The sequence below is a fragment of the Sorex fumeus genome, unplaced genomic scaffold, assembly GCF_029834395.1.
Source record: "Sorex fumeus unplaced genomic scaffold, SorFum_2.1 ptg000026l, whole genome shotgun sequence".
Classification (NCBI taxonomy): Eukaryota; Metazoa; Chordata; class Mammalia; order Eulipotyphla; family Soricidae; genus Sorex; species Sorex fumeus.
In genome coordinates this window covers 11,248,786-11,270,351 of record NW_026606083.1, presented here as the reverse complement: position 1 = coordinate 11,270,351, position 21,566 = coordinate 11,248,786, and the positions used below count along the sequence as shown (strand labels likewise).

General features: G+C 56.8%; 2 protein-coding genes across 2 annotated transcripts in view; both read right to left on the bottom strand.

Moving 5' to 3' along the window:
• CAMK1D (calcium/calmodulin dependent protein kinase ID) overlaps positions 1 to 4,599 on the bottom strand; it is a 176,756-nt gene extending 172,157 nt beyond the window's left edge. The window contains exon 1 of the mRNA XM_056114509.1: positions 4,272 to 4,599. Within this exon, the coding sequence (XP_055970484.1) occupies positions 4,272 to 4,363 (92 nt within the window). The 5' untranslated portion in view covers positions 4,364 to 4,599. The remainder of the gene's footprint in view (positions 1 to 4,271) is intronic.
• The window catches only part of CDC123 (cell division cycle 123), a 312,575-nt gene that overhangs the window by 254,928 nt on the left and 36,081 nt on the right, over positions 1 to 21,566 (bottom strand). The gene's annotated exons all lie outside the window — the stretch shown is intronic.

The following is a 21,566-nucleotide window of genomic DNA, read 5'->3' as shown; positions in this document are numbered from 1 at the left end:
CAGGTCAGAAGATGCTGTTATACACTCAGGACCCAGCACACGGGCCAGAGATGCTGGTACATGCAGGGCCCAGCTCCATCCTGTGCTCTGTGCCCCCGAGGTCCTTCCTGAGCTGAGCACCCTTTCCCGAGGGCATGTGGGTATGTCAAGGGTGTGAGAGGCTCAATGGACACCCTGCATCTCCAAGCAAGGTTACCCAAGAGAAGAAAAAGGCCAGCTGCCCAGAAGTGCTGCACAGAGGTGCCACTGGGTAGATACTGGGGGACGGGCACCCCATTTTCCTCTCTGCAGTGTTCCTTTTGATGCTTCTCACAGATGCTACAATTCTGAGTAAGCCCAGAAAAATATTCAACTGAGTTGGCTGCAAAGGCCACCTCAAGGTACTGTGCCTTCCCATTCACACGCACACACCCACAGAGGCGCACACAGGCACACACGCATGCATGCATCCACACACTCACACACTCATGCACTCACGCACTCACAGACATACTCACACACTCACACTCATGAATTTACACTCATGCACTCACACATTCACAGACTCACACACAGTTATACAAATACACTCACGCACTCACACACTTACGCACTCACACACACACACACACACACACTCACTCTTCATGGCTACACCCACACACGCGCACACAGACTCACGCGCTCACAGACATAGCCACACACTCACACATGCACTCGATTAAGAGCGGCCGGACCCTGCTTCCCAGGTGCTCAGACACGTCCGGCCCCCGTGTGCAGCAGGAGAAGGTTGCAGACCAGAGCCAGGCATACGCAGAGCCTAGCACACAGGTCAGAAGATGCCGTTATAGACTCAGGCACACGCTTACCCCAGAGAGTTCTCATCTGACTCTCCCAGGGGGGTGGCCCCATGGACAGGGCTCTGGGCTCTGACAGGAAGGGCAGGCTCCGTCCACGAGCACACGCAGCGTCCCACCGCACAGGGAGGCGCGGTGCCGGGCCATCACAGGGGCCTGGGAGAGCGAATGGACCACACTTGGGGCTGCAGCGGGAGAGAAACAAGGACACAAATGCCAGCCACCCCCCCCCACCCCCACCCAGCAGCACTTGCAGGTGGTGGGAAGGAACACCTGCAGAGCCGCATCCCGCCAGGACGCTCCAGGAGGCGGGTTTATGTGCCCTGGATGCCCTTTTCCTTTTCCTCTGGTTTGGCTTTTTCATTTGGGGGTCACACCCGGGACCCTCACACACAAAGCCTGTGCTCCAGCCCCTGAGCCATCTTCCTGGGCCCGGGGTTCACACACAGCATTGGAGTCACTGAGGGCCAGTGAGGTTCAACAGTCGTGGTACACTGCTCGGGTGAGCGCTGCTGGGGCCAGCGGGGCCACTCCCAGAGAGGACTTGAACAGTGCCCAGCAGCCCTCGGGGCCTCCTGGGCGGGGGGGGGGGGGGGGGGGGGCGCTCTCTCACCCTTCGCGCTCTCTCTGTGTGCCCAGGACATCACCTTCCTGAGTCCCGGGGGCTCCCTGAAACCACCCCAAATTTCCCTCCACCCTCTGGCCTCTCCAAAGTGCTTCTTTTCATTCTCTTGCATCACAAGAGGCTGGAGAGCACCAAGCTGAGAGGGCCATGCCATGCCCACCAGCCCACAGAAACACCCCACACCTCATTCTCACAGGAGCACAAGGAGGGGCGCCAGGGCAGACAAAGGCCCTCAAGTTCTGGCTGGGTTCTGAAGGTCCCTGGTGGGAGAACACCCAGTCCTGAAACTCGCTCCAGGGAACGCCAGGGTCCACCCCATGTGCCGGCAGGAGTGGGGACATGGGCAGTGCCGGGGATGGAGCTGGGTGACTGCATGAAGTGAGCGCCTTACCCTCTGGACTGTTATCTCTCCGGCCCTCACTGCCCAGAGCCCCTTGCTTTCCTGCCCTCCTTTCCCACCACCCCGGCCACCCAGGACCTCAACCACACAGTGGCCGGATAAACAGGCCCGTCCTGTCCCGCCGGGGCCCACAGAGCACGAAGAGGAGCCTGGCTCTGGCCATCGGCTTATGAGCTGGGCCCTGGGCCGTGACCACGTTCGGTCTGTACCCTGTGGGCCCCTGCCTAGCGCTGAGCGGGGCTGTCCAGCCAGGGTCTCACGGCGGAGGCGCAAGCCATGAGCCTGCAGGTGTCCTGACCGCTGATCTGTCATCAGTCTGGGTGGCTGAGTCCCGCACTGGACAGCCCCGCAGACGACAGCTGTGACCTCACTGTTGACCTGGGGCAGCCTGGACTTGGGCCAGGGTTAGAGGGCCCCAGGGGACAGGGTAACGCTGATGACACCCGTCCTGCCCCCCCAGCAGGCTGGAACATGGCGCCCATCAAGCTCACGGGCTACCCCCAAATCACGTTTTCTCCGCATTGATATTAAAATGAGCTTTCTTTCGAGATACTAAAGTGAAGTCAAATTATGATTCAACGTCGGCTGTTATATAAGCCACCAAGTGGTTCAACCCCATATGGATGGCGGGGAGCTGTCCCCCCTCCAGCCCGGCACCAGCTTCACATTTCATAACCGGCTGGCGGCTGGCAGGTCACTCCAACGCCCGTGCCTCAGCTTCCCCAGCTGCCGACTTGGGGGGACGGTGTGTGTGTGTGTGTGTGAGTAAATTCGAACCTCAGAAGACAAGTGTGGGGGTGCAGTGCCTCAAAAGGCGCAAAGACCGTACCCCCAGGGCGGGGACTTGGCATCCATTTAATAAGGCCACCCATGACCACAGCCCTTAGCGTGTCCAGTAAAAACTCTGGGACCCCTTGAATATTTCTAGGTCCTCCTTCTAAGCCCCTGCCGGCCCTTCAAGACCCCAGGGAGTCCCGAGCAGAGACCCCCACCCACATTCACGATGCTGCAAGAGAGAACTTGCTCTGCCTTGCTGGCACCAGCTGATGAACCCCATCCTTTCTGAGGTCACCCCACAAGGACCTGCCACAGCAGGGGGTGCTGGTGCAGAGGCAGAGCACTCTGAAAGTAAATGATCAACGGTCCAGCCTATCCGGGCTCCGGTGAGGATGTGGCCGGAACATACCCTCCACAACGCGGGCTTCTCTCTCTGCAGAACCCCTCCCCACACCCCTATAAGCAACCTCAATGTGGGCACCTCACGGTCTCTCACACACAGAAACTGCTCCCCCCATCCCCCGGCAGTCATTTTCAAAAGTTTGGACCCAAACTCACCCCTTCACTGGCCACGCCAAGAGGCAACCCCAAGTCCCTCTTCTGATGAAACTTCTTTGGAGAAAACCTCTTTTCACACCAGCAAAGAGAGAAAGGAGGGGGGCTCAGCAGCCTGGCTCCAAGAGCATACCTTGTCTGAGCAGCCTGGGTTCCATGCCAGGCAGAAAGGAAGTGTGGCCAAGGGGTGCCCAGTGGCGGGGGGAGGAGGGGCGCTGCAGGTTTGAAAGTGGGGGAGGAAAAGTGACTGGCGGCCAGGCCGCAGTGCAGGACGCGAGCGACCCTGGGAACCATGCAGATCTGGGGGTAGAGAGCAGAGCGAGGAGGGAACACCAGCAGGAGGGCGGGAGGGGAAGGTGAGCACACGTTTACCCGAGGAAACACCTCCTCTTCCCAGCCTAATCAACACCTCCAGAAACCCCCGCGGCCCCGGGTGCTGCAAGGCTCAGCCGGCAGACGCCGATGCACGCCGCATGCAGATCACACCGGAGGGACGCTGACTTGAACTTCAGATTCCAGGGGACCCGCCTGCCTCCTGCCTCCCGCTCCCGCTCAGCCTCCCGACCTTGGCGGGGCGAGCGGCGCTGCAAGCGCGAGCCCGGGGCGCAGGGCCAGCGCGCGCGGCGGCGGCGAGCGTAGGTGCCCGGGGCTGCGCGCGCCCCCCGGGGGAAGGGGACCCCCCGGCTCAGGTGAGGCCCGGCGCCCCGGCCCACGTGTCCCTCCCCACTGCGAGCTGGCCCGGTTGCCGGCTCGCGGGGGCCCCGGGGCGCGCAGATGTCAGCTCAGAGGCGCGGGCGGCTGCCCCCGTGACCGCGGCTCCGGCCAGCCCGCGCGGGGAGTCCACGCAGCCGGCCGGTCAACAGAGCCCCCCGCCCCGCGCAGCCCGCGTGGGAGCGACGAGGCAGCCGGGAGGCGCCCCCCAGCGCGCGTGGGCAGCCCGGAGTGTGCCCGTGCCCGCGCCCAGGGGGCAGCCGGAGCCGGGCTGGCCGGCGGGGGGCTCCATCCCCGGCCCCCGGCCCCCTCGGCCACCTCCATCCCGTCCACCCCGGTGTGTGTGTGTGGAGGAGGGGGCACTTACGTTCCCAGGGTCTCCTTGAACTCGAAGATCTTCTTGATGTCCTCGGCTTGCTTCTTCCAGGACGCGCTGCTCTCGCCGTTCTCCCGGGCCATTGCAGCGGGGGGCGCGCGGGGCCGGGGGCGCACGGGCGGCGGGTGCGGGGCGCGGGGCGCGGGGGGCGCTGCCTCGCCCGCAGTTTCCTCTTTCGCTCTCGCCGCCGGCCCTGCCCGGCTCCGATGTGGGCTCGGCTCGGGCACGCAGACTTCCTGCCGCCGCTGCCAGCCTCACTTTCTGCTACTTTCTGGGCCTCCCTTCGCCGCGCTCCGCCGCCCGCCCCGCGTCCTCCCCCTCCTCCCCCTCGTCCCCTCCTCCCCCTCCTCCTCCTCCACCTCCTCCTCCTCCTCCTCCTCCGCCCGCGGGCTCCCCGCCCTCCCCGCCTCCCGCGCGCCGCCGCCCTCGGGGATGTCCTGCTGCCCGGGCCGCGGGGGCACCGCGCGGGGCCACCGGGCCACGCTCCCGGCCGCCGCCACGCGCGCGCGCGCCCCGAGCCGCGGCCGAGGCAGGTGCGGCGCGGGCAGGTGCGGGGTGCGGGGCGCGTGCGCGCAGGCGCGCCCCGAGGTTCCCCCCCAGGCGCGGCCCCTTCGGGTGAATCCGGCCGAGGGTTTTCCTCCCCGGCGGCGAGAGGGGGCGCCGGAGCCAGGCGCCCGGATGCGGGGTGCGGGCGGGGGCGCCTTCCCCGCGGGCCCGGCCTGCGGCCCGAGCATCCCGGCGCGCCAGGCGGGGGCCGTTGTCATGGCGACCGGAGGCGGCGGGGATGCGGGCGCAGGTGGGCGTCGACTCGAGCCCGGCGGCCGGCGGCTGGCGCTGGGCGGGCGCTCCCGGCTCGGCTCGGCGGCGGCGGCGGCGGCGGGCGCCGGTTCGCATTGCACCAAAATCGGCTCTGGCTCGCGTCGGTCTCTGGCCGCGGCGAGGAGGCGGCCTGGCAGCCTCGGACACCGGACGCGCAGACGTGCCAAGTCGCTGCTGTCCGCTCTCCCTCGGGGACCTGACCCCGCCGGGGTGCTTGCTTGGGCGCCCGTGGGTTCGGACGGCGCTTGGCACAGGCTCCGGCGATCCTGCGCTCCCGCTGGACTCCCGCTGCCCGCCCTGCGGCCTCTGGCAGGTGCCCCGCACCCTCCTTACCCTAGCCCGTCAGCCTGGTAGGGTCCCCAGGAGGGGCGCATACCTGGCAGCGCCCCTTACTAGAGCCGGTGAGAGACACGCGAGAGTTCCCCTCTGGCCTCATGGCTGCCCCTGCACACTGGACGCCCTGCCTGTACCCATCCTTCAGAGAGCAGTGCACCAGCGGTCCCCCACCTGCAGGGTTCGGAAAGTTGCCCACTTGCTTAGGCCTCCTCAGCTGAGTTGGGTAAAGAGCCTGTCTGTTTTTGCTTGGTGACATGTCCCATTTTCCCAGGGCTGTTCAGCGCCACAGCACCTGAACCCTAAGCCGAGTCCTCACCTCTTCCCTGACCCCAAGCAGCCAGGGGAACCTGATGACCCTCCCCAACCTCCTGGCTGTACCCGAGACTCTGGACACCAGCACTCCAGGCTGAGTGGAGCAGAGTGTTTTACTCAGCTCTTAGAAACCCACCTCCCAAGATGGACCGCTCAGAGCCTCCCGCAAAGTGCAAAGTGCAAAGCAGACAGCACCCCATTCTGTAATATATTTGTTGCCAAAAGTGCAAAGCAAGCAGCACCGAACTCTATAATCTATTTGAGGCAGGAGAGGGTAGGACAAATTTGGCTTGCACCCAAGCAACCTTGATTCAGTCCCCCAACAACCCATCTGATCCCCCAAGTCTGCCAGGTGAGATCCTGAACACAGAGCCAGGAGTAGGCCCTGAGCACCACCAAACGTGGTCCCAAATGAATGCATGTGTGTGCATGTGCACATATATTTGCACGTGTGAGCCCCTCACCACCACCCCACCACCCGCTAAAGTACCAAAGCACAAGCACAGCCCAAGCATGGTCCCCCCCCCCCCACACACACACACACACACACTTCCTGGTCCCCAAGCACTGCCCGACAGGGCGCGAACTAAACCTTCAGGCCTCCACACTGCTGACAATGGCCTCAATCTTTAAACAACAGAAACATATTGGAAGCACTACAGAAGGCCAGGTGACACGAAGCTAGGGCCCACTCTCCCGGCACCCCCTCCCTTCCTTTTGCTTCTCTCTCCTCCTCCCCTTCCTCCCACCCCTCTCCTCCTGCTCTGCCCAGAGTTTCCTCAATTCTGTGTCCTCACATTAAAGTTCCGCTACCAGACTCAGCACGCCCGTTTTCCAGCTCAGCTTCTGCCCCCAAATTGAAGAAGTGCTCGCAGTGGTTTTCTAAGAGCTGGAAGGGGTGAAAAGACAGGGAGACAGGGCGGAAGTCCTGGAGGTCCTGCATCCCAGCACGTTGCAGTCATTGGCTTGCGGCCCCTGCTCTCAAAAGAAACGCAACAGAATTAAACGGTTCTTTGATTCTTGCGGCCTGGGCAGGAGCACTGTAAGGAGTCGGCTTTCTCTTCCAAACCGCTGGCAGTGGTGTTCATTCGGTGTTACTCAACTTTAACAACTTATCCCCAGCTGGACCTGGCCCTGGAGAAAAGATGCAAAACATTTCATGAGGAATTAAGAAGAAATGGGCCCTGTAGCCCCCGGGAGGAGGTGGGAGCACCAGAGACCCGCTCTGTCCAGCAGAAGGAAGTTTGCTCCTCCTGGACAGGATTCTGTGCAGAATAAAAGACCCCTGTCCTGAAATCACAGGGGTTGCCCCACTCCGGAAACTGCCCATGGAGGGCACAGCACATGGCTCCCTAAGCATGACTCAGCTTCCGGCTGAAAGTGGCCCGCTTCAATTCTATTCACTTGGAAGACCTTGTTGGACACTTCCCCCAAAACTGACTCCTGGCTGCCATTCTTGGGGCGATGGCCATTCCCCCACACCCATTTTTGAGCTCTCAGTCAGAAGCTGCCTGCTCCCCTGCACTTCTGCTCCTGACAGCTCCGCCAGATACTCTGGGCTACTCAAGTTTAGAAGTCAAGTGTTAACATTTCCTGAAAGCCCAAAGATTTTCCTTACAAAGTCCAAAGGTACTTTTAAAACCCATCGGGGGAGCTAGAGCGATAGCACAGTAGGATGAGCATCTGCCTTGCACGTGACTGACCCGGCCTCAATCCCTGACATCCCATATGGTCCCCTGAGCACCACCAGAAATAATTCCTGACTGCAGAGCTAGGAGTAACCCCTGAGCAATGCTGGGTGTGACCCCTACCCACCTCAGAAAAAGGAAAAAAAGCGTCAGGAAAGAGTTAATTCTTTCAACAGTCATCAAACATTCCTCCAACCAACCCACCTGCTGATCCTTCATCAGGTTCCCTTGGCCCAGACTCAGCACCAGGCAGATGGTGTGGGAGAAACAAACAATATCTTAAGCAATGCATAGATTAGATTTGAAATTCTCTGAGTTACCTCTCTTCAGCCTTGAATGCTTAAAGAGATAAACCAAGAAGGCAAGCTGGGTTAGTAGAAAGAACTCAGAGTCCAGAAGTGAAACAAAAGAAGAAAGAGAAGAGTGGGAGAAGTCAAATGGAAACGAACAAAAGGCAGCTAGAAGATGATATGAAAGACAATGATGTTCAGTAGATGCATAAATGTTTTTCCTTCTGCATAATGGGGCAAATATATTATAAAATAATAGGACAAAAATATTCCAAGATATTATGCAAGAAAATTTTCCTCAAATGAAGACTACATACTGAAGGGATATGCCTTATACCCCAAAATATATCAATTTATAATAATACTGATTTTTTTCTTTCCTAGTACAGGGGATATATCCTTCTCTTGCAGGAAGATATTTCCTTCTCTTGCAGCTGATCCTGGTTCAGTCTCTGGTGCCATCTAATATCCCCCAAGCACCACCAGAAGTAACCCTTGGGCACTGTAAAATCTGGACCAGAAACCCAAACAGGAATTTCATGAATGATCAATATGGATCCCAGTGGGAGTACTTATCACCAAAGAAAAGAACCTTTTGGATTTATTAGGGAAAAAAAAATCATGTGTATTGGAGGTTGGGGGGTGGAGGGGTGGAGAAATGTTTCAACTGGTTACAAACTTTTGTAGCCCAGCCAAAGATCAAAAATGTTGATCAGGTCCCCAAGGGGAGAAACTGCCAGGTAACCATTTTCTCACCGTTAACATTTGAGAAACTGGTATCATTGAGCAGGCCCTGTTCTAATTCTTTACCCGTATTTTTTGGTAGAAAACACCTCTATTCCCTTTTAGAGGGGAAGAGGACACGCCTTGGGGAGCAGCATGAGCAGGCGACATGGCAGAAGGAAGGCCCGAGCAGCCTGCACACCCCTGCCACCATCCCCAGCCCGGCTCACTTAGACCTGGGGCCCGGCAAGTTACAGGAAGCCGTGGTAAGCAGGCAGACCGACCCAAGGCCACCCTTGTGTGAAATCCCCTTAGTGTCTGTTCCTGGGGGCTGCCCAGGCTTGGTGCCGGCGGCCCGTGTGGTATCCTAGCTGGCACTCGGCCTGCAGTGTACAGCGCATGCCTTCAGCCCATAGAGCCATCTCCTCGGCCGGCATCATCTTTCCAATAAAAGGTAGCAGTTGGGGGTGGGATTGATGCTCAGAACTGAAGTGGGAATCCAACAACTGCTAAGCGTTCACACGGTCTGGTGTTTTTAGGTTTTGTTTTCTGGGACCCCCCCCCCGCAAATGAGCACAGCCCTTGAAACTCTCCTTGGTGTCCCCTACCTGACCGCTCCCCCACCAGCCCAGGCCTGAAACCCGCCAAGGCCCTTTTCTGACATTCACCCTTATCTGGCTGATAGTGAAACTATGGGCGAGTCGGTTCACGTTAGCATCGAGAGTTTGTTGTTCACATAAGGAAGTGCATGTGGGGATGTGCACAGGGACATTCGGAAAAGCAAGGACAGTGCGGCAAGGTGCTGGGTCTTCTGTGGGGATCCAGGGCTAGAAATAAACTGAGGCCAAGCAATAATGCAATGGGTTGGGCACTTGCCCTGCACACAGCGAACCTGGTTCAGTCTCCAGCATCACCAAGGCTCCCCTGAGCACCACCTGGAGTGATCCCCAAATGGAGAGCCAGGAGTAAGCCCTGAGCACTGCCAGGTGTGGCCCAAAAAAAAAACAAACCAATGGGACTGATTGTCTGCCCATAGACACCAGCAGGTTGTGGCTATTGACTCTTGAACTTTCCCATGTATCCAACCCCCTTGCGGGGGAGCTCTCCGCTGCCATGTTTATGAGGATACTGTTTGCATCAGCAACGCCAGCCTGGGCAGCCAACCACAGGAGCTGCCACACCTGAGCCCCAAAGGTGGGACTTTGCCCAAAACCTCCAAGAAAAATCTTTCCAGAATCTTCATCTGTAATGATGAGCAATGAACTGAAAGATGGGACCCTGATTTGATTGGGAGATAATCTTTCTTCGATGGTCGCTTTCTAAACCACAGACATTTTGAAGTACCAGTTACTAATTTCAAAGCTTAGAGAGACATCAGTCTTAAAAAAAGATCCACCCGCAAATTCCTACTTCCAGCACATGGAGAAAACTTGGTGTCTGACCTTGGCTAGGCCCCTCGATTTCTGAGTGCTTTAAATTCTCTGTGAGATACTTACCGTGCTTGTCCTTGGCTGTTTTTGCTTTGTTTGGGGACCACAGCATCAAAGCACAGGGCTGCCCTCAGCCAGATGGCGGGCGTTGCTCCCAGAGGTCCTGGCGTACCATGTGCTGGGAAGCAAACTCAGGGGTCCCACCTGCAGATCACATACCCCAGCCCTTGGCACTGTCTCCGCCACAACCCAGCTGAACTTGCCCTTTGCATAGAAAAGTGAATGAAGCACATTTTTTGCCATATAAATGTTCAGCGTTTACAGGATGAAAACCCACATGTACACAAATACACAAATAGCAAAAAATTAAAATGCGTCTGGGGGTGTGGCCTAGCAGTAGAGCACTCGCCCCGAAGCTGTGTCCTGGCCATGAAGTGGGGCTGGAAGCCCTGAACTTGCTTCACACTGCAGAGAGGGTTGAGGGGGTCAATGTGGAGCAAGGGGTTAAGCCTCACTTCTCTGGTCACCGAGCACATCAAGTGCCCAAGATGCCCCAGCACTCAGGGGCCAGGTTTGCCCCGCCACATGGGGAGCACCTTTCTGCACAAGAGCTGATTGCTGCTACACCCTTGGGTGCACAGAAGAAAAGGATATCGTGGAAGGAATGGAAGAAGTAAAAACATATGGCCCAGGAAGAATCTCGGTGTAAAATAAATACAGATCTGAGTGAAGCTGGAGAAATGAATGGGTGTGAGTCGAGGAGTGTCACTCAGCGGAGGGGGAAGGGACATTAGACAAAGGTTCTCCCTTGGAGCCCCACATAAAATGTGTGCCCATGCTTCCACGGCTGGGGCAATCCAGGGTGAACAAAGCAGCTCCCAGTCCTGTGTCCCGCGCCCCCCCAAAGCATCAGGAGACCTACAGAAAGTGTGTGGGCTTATGATCACTCCCAAGCTTACGGAGAGAATTCACATCATTAGCTCTGGAGTAAATTGTACTTTTGCTTCTTCGTTTCTGACCCCAGATGCAGTGAATTTCAATTCCTTCCTTCCTTCCTTCCTTCCTTCCTTCCTTCCTTCCTCCCTTCCTTCCCTCACTCCCTCTTTCCCTCCTTCCCTCCTCCCCTCCCTTCCTCTTCCCTCCCTCCCTCCCTTCTTCCTTTTTTTTTTTAAACCACACTCCATTACTCCTGGCTCTGCACTCAGGAACTACTCCTGGTGGTGCTCAGGGGACCATATGAGATCCCAGGGATCAAACCCAGGTCAGCCGTATGCCAGGCAAACACCCTCCGTGCTGTACTATCTCTCCAGCCCTGGATTTCAACTTCTAATCTCTAAGGAAACTCGACATGAGGAAACACGTCCTGAGAATGTGCCAAGGGGAGGCCTTGGCGCCCACACTCGCATGCCACTGCGGGACCGTCTCACCGATTCTGATCTCCCTCCAAACCCGTGTTGGTGGCGAGCAGGTGGGTACTCGCCAGCAGCCGGGTGCAGGAGAACAAGCCCACGCGGCACGAGGGCATCAGTGGGGCTGGTGAGAGCTGTGGGCTGCTCAAGCTTTTGCCCTTGTGCTCTGAAAGGGGAAAAAGCAAGGAAAGAACCCGCCAGAGTGCATGCGGGCAGGGTGCCGAGCCCTGCTCGGGGCAGGGGGCATGTGGCCGGCATGCCAACGGCGGCTCACTGAAGATGGGCACAGGCCAGAGGCGGGGCTGCCCTGTCAGATGCCTGGCTCTCAGCTGGGCCGTAGCGGTGATTTCAGGCAATTTCCAGTCCTGCCTTTCAAATGAGGGTAACATATGGGGACGGATGAGATAACGTCTGCGGAGCGCGCTGGACGTGGTAGAAGGAAGGCGGCAGAGAAGCGTCAGGTATTAATAGAAGGCGTCCTTGTTTCCGGTCGCTGCCACATCTGCCTGTGCATCTTTTGTCCACATTATAAAGTGAACGGTTTATAGGGAAAAAAATATATGTCCCACCCCGAGCCCGTCCGCCCACAAGATTCCCACTGAGTTTGCAATTGATGAGAGATGTGAATAATCTGGTCATGTCACTAGTGTCCAGCTGTTCTGGAATGTTCCCATTTCCAGCTGACAGAAACTCGCCCATCAGCAGGGGCTGTGCCACGTCATTCGCTGGCACCCTGAGCGCTGCGGGTAGCAGCTAAAACTGAGACCTTGGCTATCACAGGAACTCATGGTAGTTTTCAGATTCAAACAAAAGTCCTGTATATGGGACCTGACATTCTCACAAAAGTAAATGAGTTAGCGCTCGCTTGCTCTTCCTTCCTTCCTTCCTTCCTTCCTTCCTTCCTTCTTTCCTTCCTCCCTTTCTCCCATCCTCCCATCCCCCCATCCTCTCTCTCTTTCTATGGTAGCACCAGGTGTCAGACCCCCTTTACCACTGAGCCACCTCCTGTGCCTGACTTGTAGCCTTTAAACTTTTTTAAAAGATGCGGGCGAGGAGGGGCAGGAAGCTGGCTCAGAGAGCGTTCGCCTGTGGGAGCTCTGGGTTCAGTCCCCAGGACCACGGAGTCCCCTAAGCACCAGCAGGAGTGACCCCTGAGCACAGAGCTGGGAGTACCCACTGATCACCAGGTGTGGCCCAACCACCTCCCCCAAAACAATTATTGTCCTTGACCAGAGAGACAGCACAGTGGGGAGAGCGCTTGCCTTGCTGGAGGCTGACCTGGTTTGATCTCCGCCACTGCATATGGTTCCTTAAGTCCTGCCTGAGCACAGAACCAGGAGCAAGCCCTGAGCACCGACAGGTTTGGACTCACAACCCCCAGCCTTTCTGATACCCGGCTGTTGTCTTGTCTCTGATCAAAGGTGTGCGCACGGTGACCACTAACCTCAACCAACAGTTTCAGGAAAGACGTTTCACCTCCCCGCCCTGGACACTGACGGTCCTAAGGAAAGATCTGGATTGGGCCACAGCGATATTATAATGGGGAGGGCGTTTGCCTTGCACGCAGCGAGGGGTTCGATCCCCGGCATCCCATCTGGTCCCCGAGCACCACTAGGAGTGCTTCCTGAGTGCAGAGCCAGAAGTAACCTCTGAGCATTGCCCGGTGTGACCCTCCCCTCCCCCCAAAATAAAAGAGAGAGCTTGAGAGGGCAGGGGGTACTTTGGCTGACAGAGCACCCCTCACCCCAACACACACACACACACACACACACACACACACACACATACACTCTTTCTCTCTCTGTCTCTGTCTGTCTCTGTCTGTCTGTCTGTCTGTCTGTCTCTCTCTCTCTCTCTCTCTTTCTCTCTCTCTCTCTCTCCTCATCCCTGGAGAGGCCTCTAGGTCTCAGACTCAGCTCTGGGTCCCTCCCAGCCCCGTGGCCAACAAGGCAGCTGCCCGCTGGACCTGCCAGAAACAACACTGGAAATGGGCTTATTTTTACCCCAGGCTTTGTCATCCATCACTACTGAAAAACTAAGAGACAGGTTTTGGCCGGTCACCCGTGGACTAGTCAAGATCCGTGCAGAACTCGGCCTTCCGTCAGCCACATTTCACCTCCACGTGGTGGCCTTCCATCCCCACGTCCCCGCGCCTGTGGCCAGAATCCTCAGTAGTGTGGACACGGGACCATCTCACCGCTGACATCATGTTGTGCCTCTGGGATGCCCTGGCTTCCAGACTGCGGCCACCTGTGTGATGTGGGGGTCCACACAGCTTCCCTCCTTAGGCAGACAGGACACGCCGTGGGTGGCCAAGGCCTTTCTCTCTGCGCACGAGACTCATACCCGCAGCGAGCTTCCAGCCCCTGCTGCACAATCACCCAACCTGTTCCTGCTCCTTTCCTCATGCCGGCTGACTCGGTTCCCGAAACTCCTTCAGTGTGTGCCCATCTGCTTGGAGCCTGTGGCCAGCCAGAGTGAGGGGTCAAGGGGACCTCAGTGGCAGTGCCCTGGCCCTCATTTTCCCACCCAAAACCCCACCAGTTGCCTCCTCTTCCTTACTTTTCCTCCAGCAAACGACAGCCTCCCCTCCCCCCACCACCCCGTCATCCCCCGTCTTCTCAATCCTCATCATGGCTTTTTCTTCCTTTTGTTTTTCAGGACAGACACGGGCCGTGAGGCCTCACATCAAGGCCTTCCAGCCAGATGCAGGCGCCACTAGGCCACACGGCCTCTTGCCTCTGCACAAACAGCTCCTGGAAAGGGGCAGTTGGGTGAAAGTAAGGCAGGCCTGGCACCTCTCTCCCTGCTCCGCCGCGACCCCAGGGCTCTCACACCAATGCCTGTGTGGATAAGCAAAGGCAGAAGCCAGGTTTGAACCTGAAACTCAGACCCATCTCGGTGTCTCGACGGCCCTGAGTGACAGGTGCCGGTCCTGCCTGTGAGGTCAGCTGTGCCTGGCAGGGGTGGGGTGGGGTCTCAGCGTGTCATACTCCGCAGTCTGCGCCTCTCACAATGGTGCCCCACGTGCCCCACCCCCACCCACCTCCCTCTTTCCCGAGGGGTTGTCAAGCCTCGGTGCTGGACTGTGGCTATGACTGGACTGGAAGCCCCTCCCGGTGACCACTCAGCACCCCACCTCCATTCCGGAAGCCCCAGGCTCCCAGAAAAGGATCCCCTCCCCAGAGCTCTGGCTCCCCCCACCGCAGGACCCAGGCCATGCTCCTGTGTGACTGGAATTCCCTCAGGTCCCCCTGTAGCTCCCATCCGCGGGCCAGGGGTCCCCTCAGGTCCCCCTACAGATCCCAGCCGTGGAGGCAAGGTCCTTCTCTGCTCCCCCTACAGCTCCCAGCCACGGGCCGGCCCCTCTGCTCCGTGGCTGACTCAGCTATCCCCGCGCCCCTGGAGGAGGCAGGCTGAAGTTCCAGGTTTTCTGGTTTGAAAATAAATTGGCAGAAATCTGCCACGCTGCCAATGCCGCCCTCCTGCCCCAGGCAGCTGGGTCCCAGTGGGAGGCCTCTTAGCAACCGAGCTCAAATCAAATATTTGGGCGTCTGGACACATTCTGATTGGAATGAGCTCATGTACAAAAACTTCTCTCCCTCACCCCAGAGACAGGGACGAGGGAAGGGGAGCTGTGTGTTCGGGCTGGGACCCGGTGGGCTGGGACTCTGAAGACCCCGCGGCGCTGCCTGGGGTCCAGTCCTGTGCCTGGCAGCAGAGGCCCTGGCACAGGCCCTGAGCATCTCTGCCCGAAGGAAGCCAGCGTGCGACCAGGTGGGCTCAGGTGTAGAGGGGAGGTCCCGGGGCAAGGCCCAGTGCTGAAAAAAAAAAAAAAAGTTTTCATCTGGCCTAGTCCATGCCGTGCTTTCACCAAAGTGAGGATGTTGGGGGGCTGGAGGCAGTGCAGACATGGGCGAGCACCCACGCAAGCTCTTCACGGAACCCCCAAAGCCAGGAGTCAGTGTCAGCCCCCTGCGCTCCTAAGTCCCTTTACCACAGCCCCCGGGGCAAACACAGCTACCTCCTAAGGAAACACGGAATCAAACGACCCCTTTGCCTCACGGGCCCCTGACAGCCCCACAGGGCGGTCAGAGGCGGCCCCCAACAGGAGAGACCCATTTAAGGCTCACCCCCACCTCGCCAGCTGTGTGGCCTTGGTCAGGATACAGAACTTCTCTGGAGGACGGAAACCTGAACAGATGCTGCTGCACTGTGCTGGTTCAGGGGCAGGAGGTGCTGGGTTGCTGGGAAGCACCATCATGGAGCTCATGTCTCGCGTGAAGGAGCCCCGGGTTGGATCCCCGGCACCTGAAGCACTGCCAGGAGAGACTCGAGCACCTGGGTGCACCCTTCCCGCAAATGCAAAGTGTCCAAACAGCAGTGAGGTTGTGAGAAACATCCGCAAGGCGGCGAGCAGGTGGTGGAAGTGACCGCCCTGAAGCCCTCATCCCACGGCTCTGGCCAGTCTGGGAAAAGCAAAGTGGGCCCCGGGAGGTCACTGGGGCCAGGAGCACATTCCGGCTGAGTTCAATCCCTGGCATCCTTTGTCCATCTACCCAGCACCCCGGGAGATGGCCTTGAAGGTCCCCAGCACTGCATGACCAGCCCCAAACATTGACTTGCCCAGTACAATCAGTCAAGTTTGTCCAGGACTGCCTGGACCCCCTGAACCCTGCATGGGAGGCTCATCTCCACCAATAAATAAATAAATAAATAAAAACAGCTGAGAAAAGTAGTCTCTTGTCCTCAGATCCTCAGCCCGAATGCGAGGCCGTCTTCCAGAGCGGGAGTTCAGATGAACCACCACCCACACCAAAAGCTGGACCCCAGGTCATGGACAGCCTCTGACTTTGGACACATCATTGCTGGCCCACTCCAGGCAGCTCAAGCTTAATGTGTGGATCAGGTGGTGGCAGTCACTAGTGAAAAATCTCCAGCTTCTATCTGCCTATGTGTAGTATTTCTCTATGATACAACATTTTGCATATTATGCATAGAATAAGTGATATTATATAAAATGTCTATACTGAATGCATATATACATTTGATTCTCAACACCCTGTGTTGTCTAAGGGAACCCCCAAGAAAACGAGGCACTGAGCACGAGTAGCAGAGACAGCCGCATGGAGACGAGGCCCCAGAGACTTCCCAGATGGAGCCCTGAGATCCCAATTCTGCAGACCAGCAGCTGCTCCGAGGGAAACCTCAGTGCCCTGGCCAGGGAGGCGGCTTAGAGCAGACACTTGCTGGGGACGTGTGAGGTCCCAGTTCCAGTCCCAGCTCCACGTGCTTCCCGGAGCACTCCCCAGTACCAAGCCAGGTGTAGCCCCTGGGTGTGCCCCCCCCACACACACATACACGCAAAACCAATCCAACAAAACAGAAGCCTAAATTCCACAGTTCAGGTTTTTTTTTTTGTTTTTTGTTTTTTGGGTTTTTTTTTTTTTTTTGCTTTTGGGGCCACACCCAGCGATGCTCAGGGGTTACTCCTGGCTCTGCACTCAGGAATCACTCCTGGAAGTGCTTAGGGAAGCATATGGGATGCCAGAGATCGAACCCGGGTCAGCCGTGTGCAAGGCAAAGGCCCTACCTGCTGTGTTATCTATCGCTCCAGCCCCACCCCAGTTTGTTTTTGATTGGCAACTAGAAACTGTCACAAATTCTTCAAAGGGGCCGATGGAAACCCACAGACAGAGAAGCAGGGTCATTGAAGTACAGACCAGCTAGTGGGCACACTGTCCGTGCAGCAGCCTGACACCCTACGGTCCCCTGAGCACAGAGCTGGGAGCAGCCCCTGAGCACTGCTGGGAGTGCACCACCAACCCCTCGGGAAAACAGAACAAGGAATGAAGGAGCCTGTGGCCAGGCAGCAGCAGGAGATCACAGAGAGGGGAGGACAGGCAGGGGCGAGAGCAGAAGACACCGCCCAGACGGAAATAAGAGCGGGGCCGGGAGATGGTGCCACGGCCAGCACAGTGCTCGCAGGCAGGGAGTGGGCGTGCCTTGGGTCTGACCCCTGGGATGACCAAAAAACATTTAAAACGGGGTAAGAACTCTGAGGGAGGACCCCAAATCCCAGCTGCAGGAGCCTCGGCACCACCCTGACAGTGCTCAGACACCTGAGCCATCAGTCAGGGCCCTGCCTGTGAGCAGTGGACACGCACGCAGAGTGGCCGGCTGCTGACTGCAGCTTTGGCCAGCAGGAGCATCTCCGCTGCAGAGCCAAGATGCCCCAGGTACTGGCTGTGACCATGAGAGCGGACTGGGTCTCCCCCACCTCCTGGGTCATTCTCGAATCCCCACCGGGTTAGGGCAGCCCGGGGCACCCTCGGCTGGGGAGAAGCTGGGGGGCTGGGCCCTGTGCGTGGCTTTCTCATTTGCAGTGCCAAGGAGGGAGCCTCTACCCTGACCTCCTTCCAGACCTCAGTTCTGGGTGGAACACACCTGGTTTCACTTACTTTAAGGGCAATAAAAAGAGTCTGTCTAGAGGGGAGAACAACAGCTATCACCGCCAGGGGAGGGGGGATTCCTGAGTGCAGAATCAGGAGTAACCACTGAACATCGCCCATGTGACCCAAAATACATAAATGATTAAAAAAATAAATAAAAGTCTGTTGGAGTGATAGCACAGCGGTAGGGCATTTGCCTTGCACACAGCCAGCCTGGCCGAGCCAGGTTTGATTCCTCCGCCCCTCTCGGAGAGCCTGGCAAGCTACCGAGAGTATTCAATATGCCAAACACAGTAACAAGAAGTCTCACAATGGAGATGTTACTGGGCCCACTCGAGCAAATCGATGAACAACGGGAGGACAGTTTATAGCAAAGTGAGCACTCGCCTTGCATGTGGTCAACCTGGGTTCAAACCCTAACACCTCCAGGTACGACCCAAAAACAAAACCCAAAAGCCTGTTTGCTCCATCACTCTCCAGCCAAGGCCAAGCACGCGCCTAGGGTGGATTCTGGAACCAGCACGAGGGCAAGCAGGGGGAGCCAAAGGGGCCAGGCCCAGGTGGGATCACGAGTGTCTGCAGGCCCCTCCCGACCTTGTTTGCGGGGAGGGTCAGGTGGGTGGGAGTCAGGACACACTGTCCACGGAAAGGGCAGCGTGTCTGCATGAGGGTCCCCTGTTGGCCAACTCGCCCTCACCAATGCGCACTCATGAGCCTGGGGAAGAACCCCGGTCCCTGGGAGAAGAGCCCACATGGGGAGGGGGGCGGAGACAGCTTGGCTCGTGGCCTCGGGGTGCATCAGAGAGGAGATGGAGCCAGATTAGGGACTCCCCCCACCCCAGGCATCGGGACTCCAGGCAGTTCCGGATGGGCAGACGGAGGCTGGGGAGGCTGTTTCAGGGAGCAGGAGAGTGACCTGGAGCCTCAGGAAGCGGCTTGTGTGCAGGATACTGGTCTCCGGACTCAGCCTGGAAACAGGCAACCTGGTCCTGAGTGTGTGGGGGGTGCGTCTCTGCATCTCCAGTTCTGCCTTCAGCCACAGCAGCAGTTCCTGGGAAATCTGGAAACCAGGGAAGCCTGGGACTGTCCTAGCCAGAGACCATTACAGTTCACATTCTGGCGTCTTTTTTTAAAGCATCCCTTTCCAAATGGGGTGAGGGAATCTACGTTCACGGCACATCCATCACACGCGTTTCTCCAAGACAGTGGGTATTTTTTTAGAAGAGGCTTCCTGGCTGCTCTCTACTCCGTTTTCTAGACATGCCATCACACTATGAAGGATTGCCCTCAGTAGAACATTTACGTGGCCTGGAATTTTTCATTATGACAAATAATGCTGCAATGCACAAACCAGTGTATAAATATTATTCTGCACCTCTCAGAGCACTTCTGGAGACAAAATTATTAGAGCAGAGAATATACATATTTTTAGGACTCTAGATATATATTGACAAATTATTTTTTCAAAAGATCTTACCAATTTACACATTTATCTGCAGTGCATGAAAGGGCTTGTTTTTCTGCAGCTGTTCCCTAGTGTTAAGTATTCATATTTTAATCTTTGTTAATTTGAAAACTGAATCACAGAATTGCCCCTAAATAGTCGTTTTTATTTATCATGCGCTTGAAATTTTTTTTACATGTATTTTTCAACCATGTGTATTTTTGATCATTTCTTCTGTTGGTACAAAAATGTTGAGTAATAAAGCATTCCTTAAGTTCTTCACATATTCGTTTGCTGTTCGTTGCTGCTGTTTGGATTTTGCTCGCTCTTTTGATTAAAAATTTGTTTATATTTTATACAATTTATTGATTTTTTTCCCTTTAAAAATTATTCAAGGCCTGGAGTAATAGTGCAGGGGGGAAGGTGTTTGCCTTGCACTCAGCTGACCTGGGTTTGGTTCCCGGCGTCCCATGTGTTCCCTGGAGCACCACTAGGGGTAATTTCTGAGTGCAGAGCCAAGAGGAATCCCTGAGCATTGCTGGGTCGATTGCCTCGAGCAGGCCCCAGTAACGTCTCTTTCATCCTAGCCCTGAGATTATATTCAAGGCTCTTTAGGAGAATGAGACCCATCATTGTTACTGGTATTTGGCATATTGGGTACGCCACGGGGAGTTTGCCAGACTCTGCCCTGTGGGCAGGCTACATTCGATAGCCTGCAAGTTTGTCCAAAGTAGGAATGAGACAATAAGATGTCATAAAAAAAAGTTCTGATAACTGCGGCCGCGCGGTTCCGGGATCTGGATTTTGTAGTCTCTGAGTCTTGGCCGCTGATGGGATTACACGGCGCCAGGGGGCCAGGTGGTGGGTGTGACCCCCACCTACTGGAATTTGGAGGATCTGGGTGGAAGATGCTCGACTCCAATCCGAGTAGGCTTGGAGGTCTCGGCCCCGGAACCCGCGTGGCTTTGTCCCTCTGCCAGTACCTTCATGTATGCGGAGAGTGGTCTCAGCATGGTGGTGGCTGGTCCTGGAGGTCTTCGGCTGCAGGAGCCCTGGTCGGGGCAGGGAGGAAAGCTCAACCCGCTCCCCTCCAAGGGGCCCCGGGAAGGAACACCCAGGCGCGGGGGCATTGCTGGGTGTGACCCAAAAAAGCCACAAATAAACAAATAAATAATCTTTTTTTTTTCACCATCTCCTTTTCTGCCCTGAGATCACTTATATTTTCTTGGGGGGTTTTAAAAATAGTCTCATCTTCACACTTCACTCCGTCCATCTGGAGTTCATCTTCAGCGTCTTTACATCTGACGCTGAGAACAGAACTTGAGGCCGTTCCCAGCCAGGCCCTTTCCACCACCAGTCACTAAATAGCCCCTCGACTAACCCCACCCCCTCAGGAATGATGCTGGAAAGCTGCCCCCCCCCCAAACCCCCACTCACCCATGTCCTGGATCTGCCCCATGTCTCTCTGCTGTCCCCCTGTCCGTGCCACCACGTGCTCTCCCACGGCCCAACGCGGCTGGGTGCACATGGGACCCGGGTCCGAGCTCCCATCCCTGCATGCCAGAGCCAGCCTCCCACGCCCCGCTCTCCTCTCCTGCCTCTTACTCACACACAAGACAAATGTTCTGAGAAACAGATATCTGGACTGAATGAATCTAAGAATCTTGAAATTCTGTTCCTCTTTTTTGGTGAAAATGAAATAAACAACCCAAAAAACCAAATTTGCGGGTGCAAATGGGAGGCACGGTGGGTTCGTAAAATGGAAGCAACTGAATTCGAGAACTCAAGACCATCATAGACACGGACCATTGCTTGCTTGGGCTGATTATTTTAAATTTAAAAAACGGTGTGTGCTAACGTCCAGGGCAGCCAAAGCTGCAGCCAGGGACACGGCACGGGGACCGAGCACAGGTGAGTGTGTGTGAGACCCCAGCCCCAGACACAAGCTCTCAGGTACTGTTACGTCAGGCACCTCAGGCTGAGCACTGCAGCTTCAGACCTGCACCACTGAACTGAGCATCATGGGGAGGGGCCCCAGGAGAAGAAGTAAATAAATCGAAGGACCAGGTAGATGACTAGAGCCCTGGATTTGATCCCCGGCCCCCGGTGACCCCTGGAGCACCCTGGAAGTGATTCCTGAGCCTCTCCCAAAGTCAAAGAAACAAACCTGGGGAAACGAGAGCACCAGCTGGCACCATCGCTATCAGAACATGGCACCTTGGGTGCTCCTTAGGTGCCTGCGTCCCCAACTCTCCGGGCCCTCTCTGCACCCATCCAGCAAGTCTCAGGGTGCTCAAGTTCCTGCTCAAACCCATTCACAGAATCAACTTTAGGGGCCCCCTCTGCGGCCACGAGGTGGGAACCTGCTGCTCCCAGCCCGGCT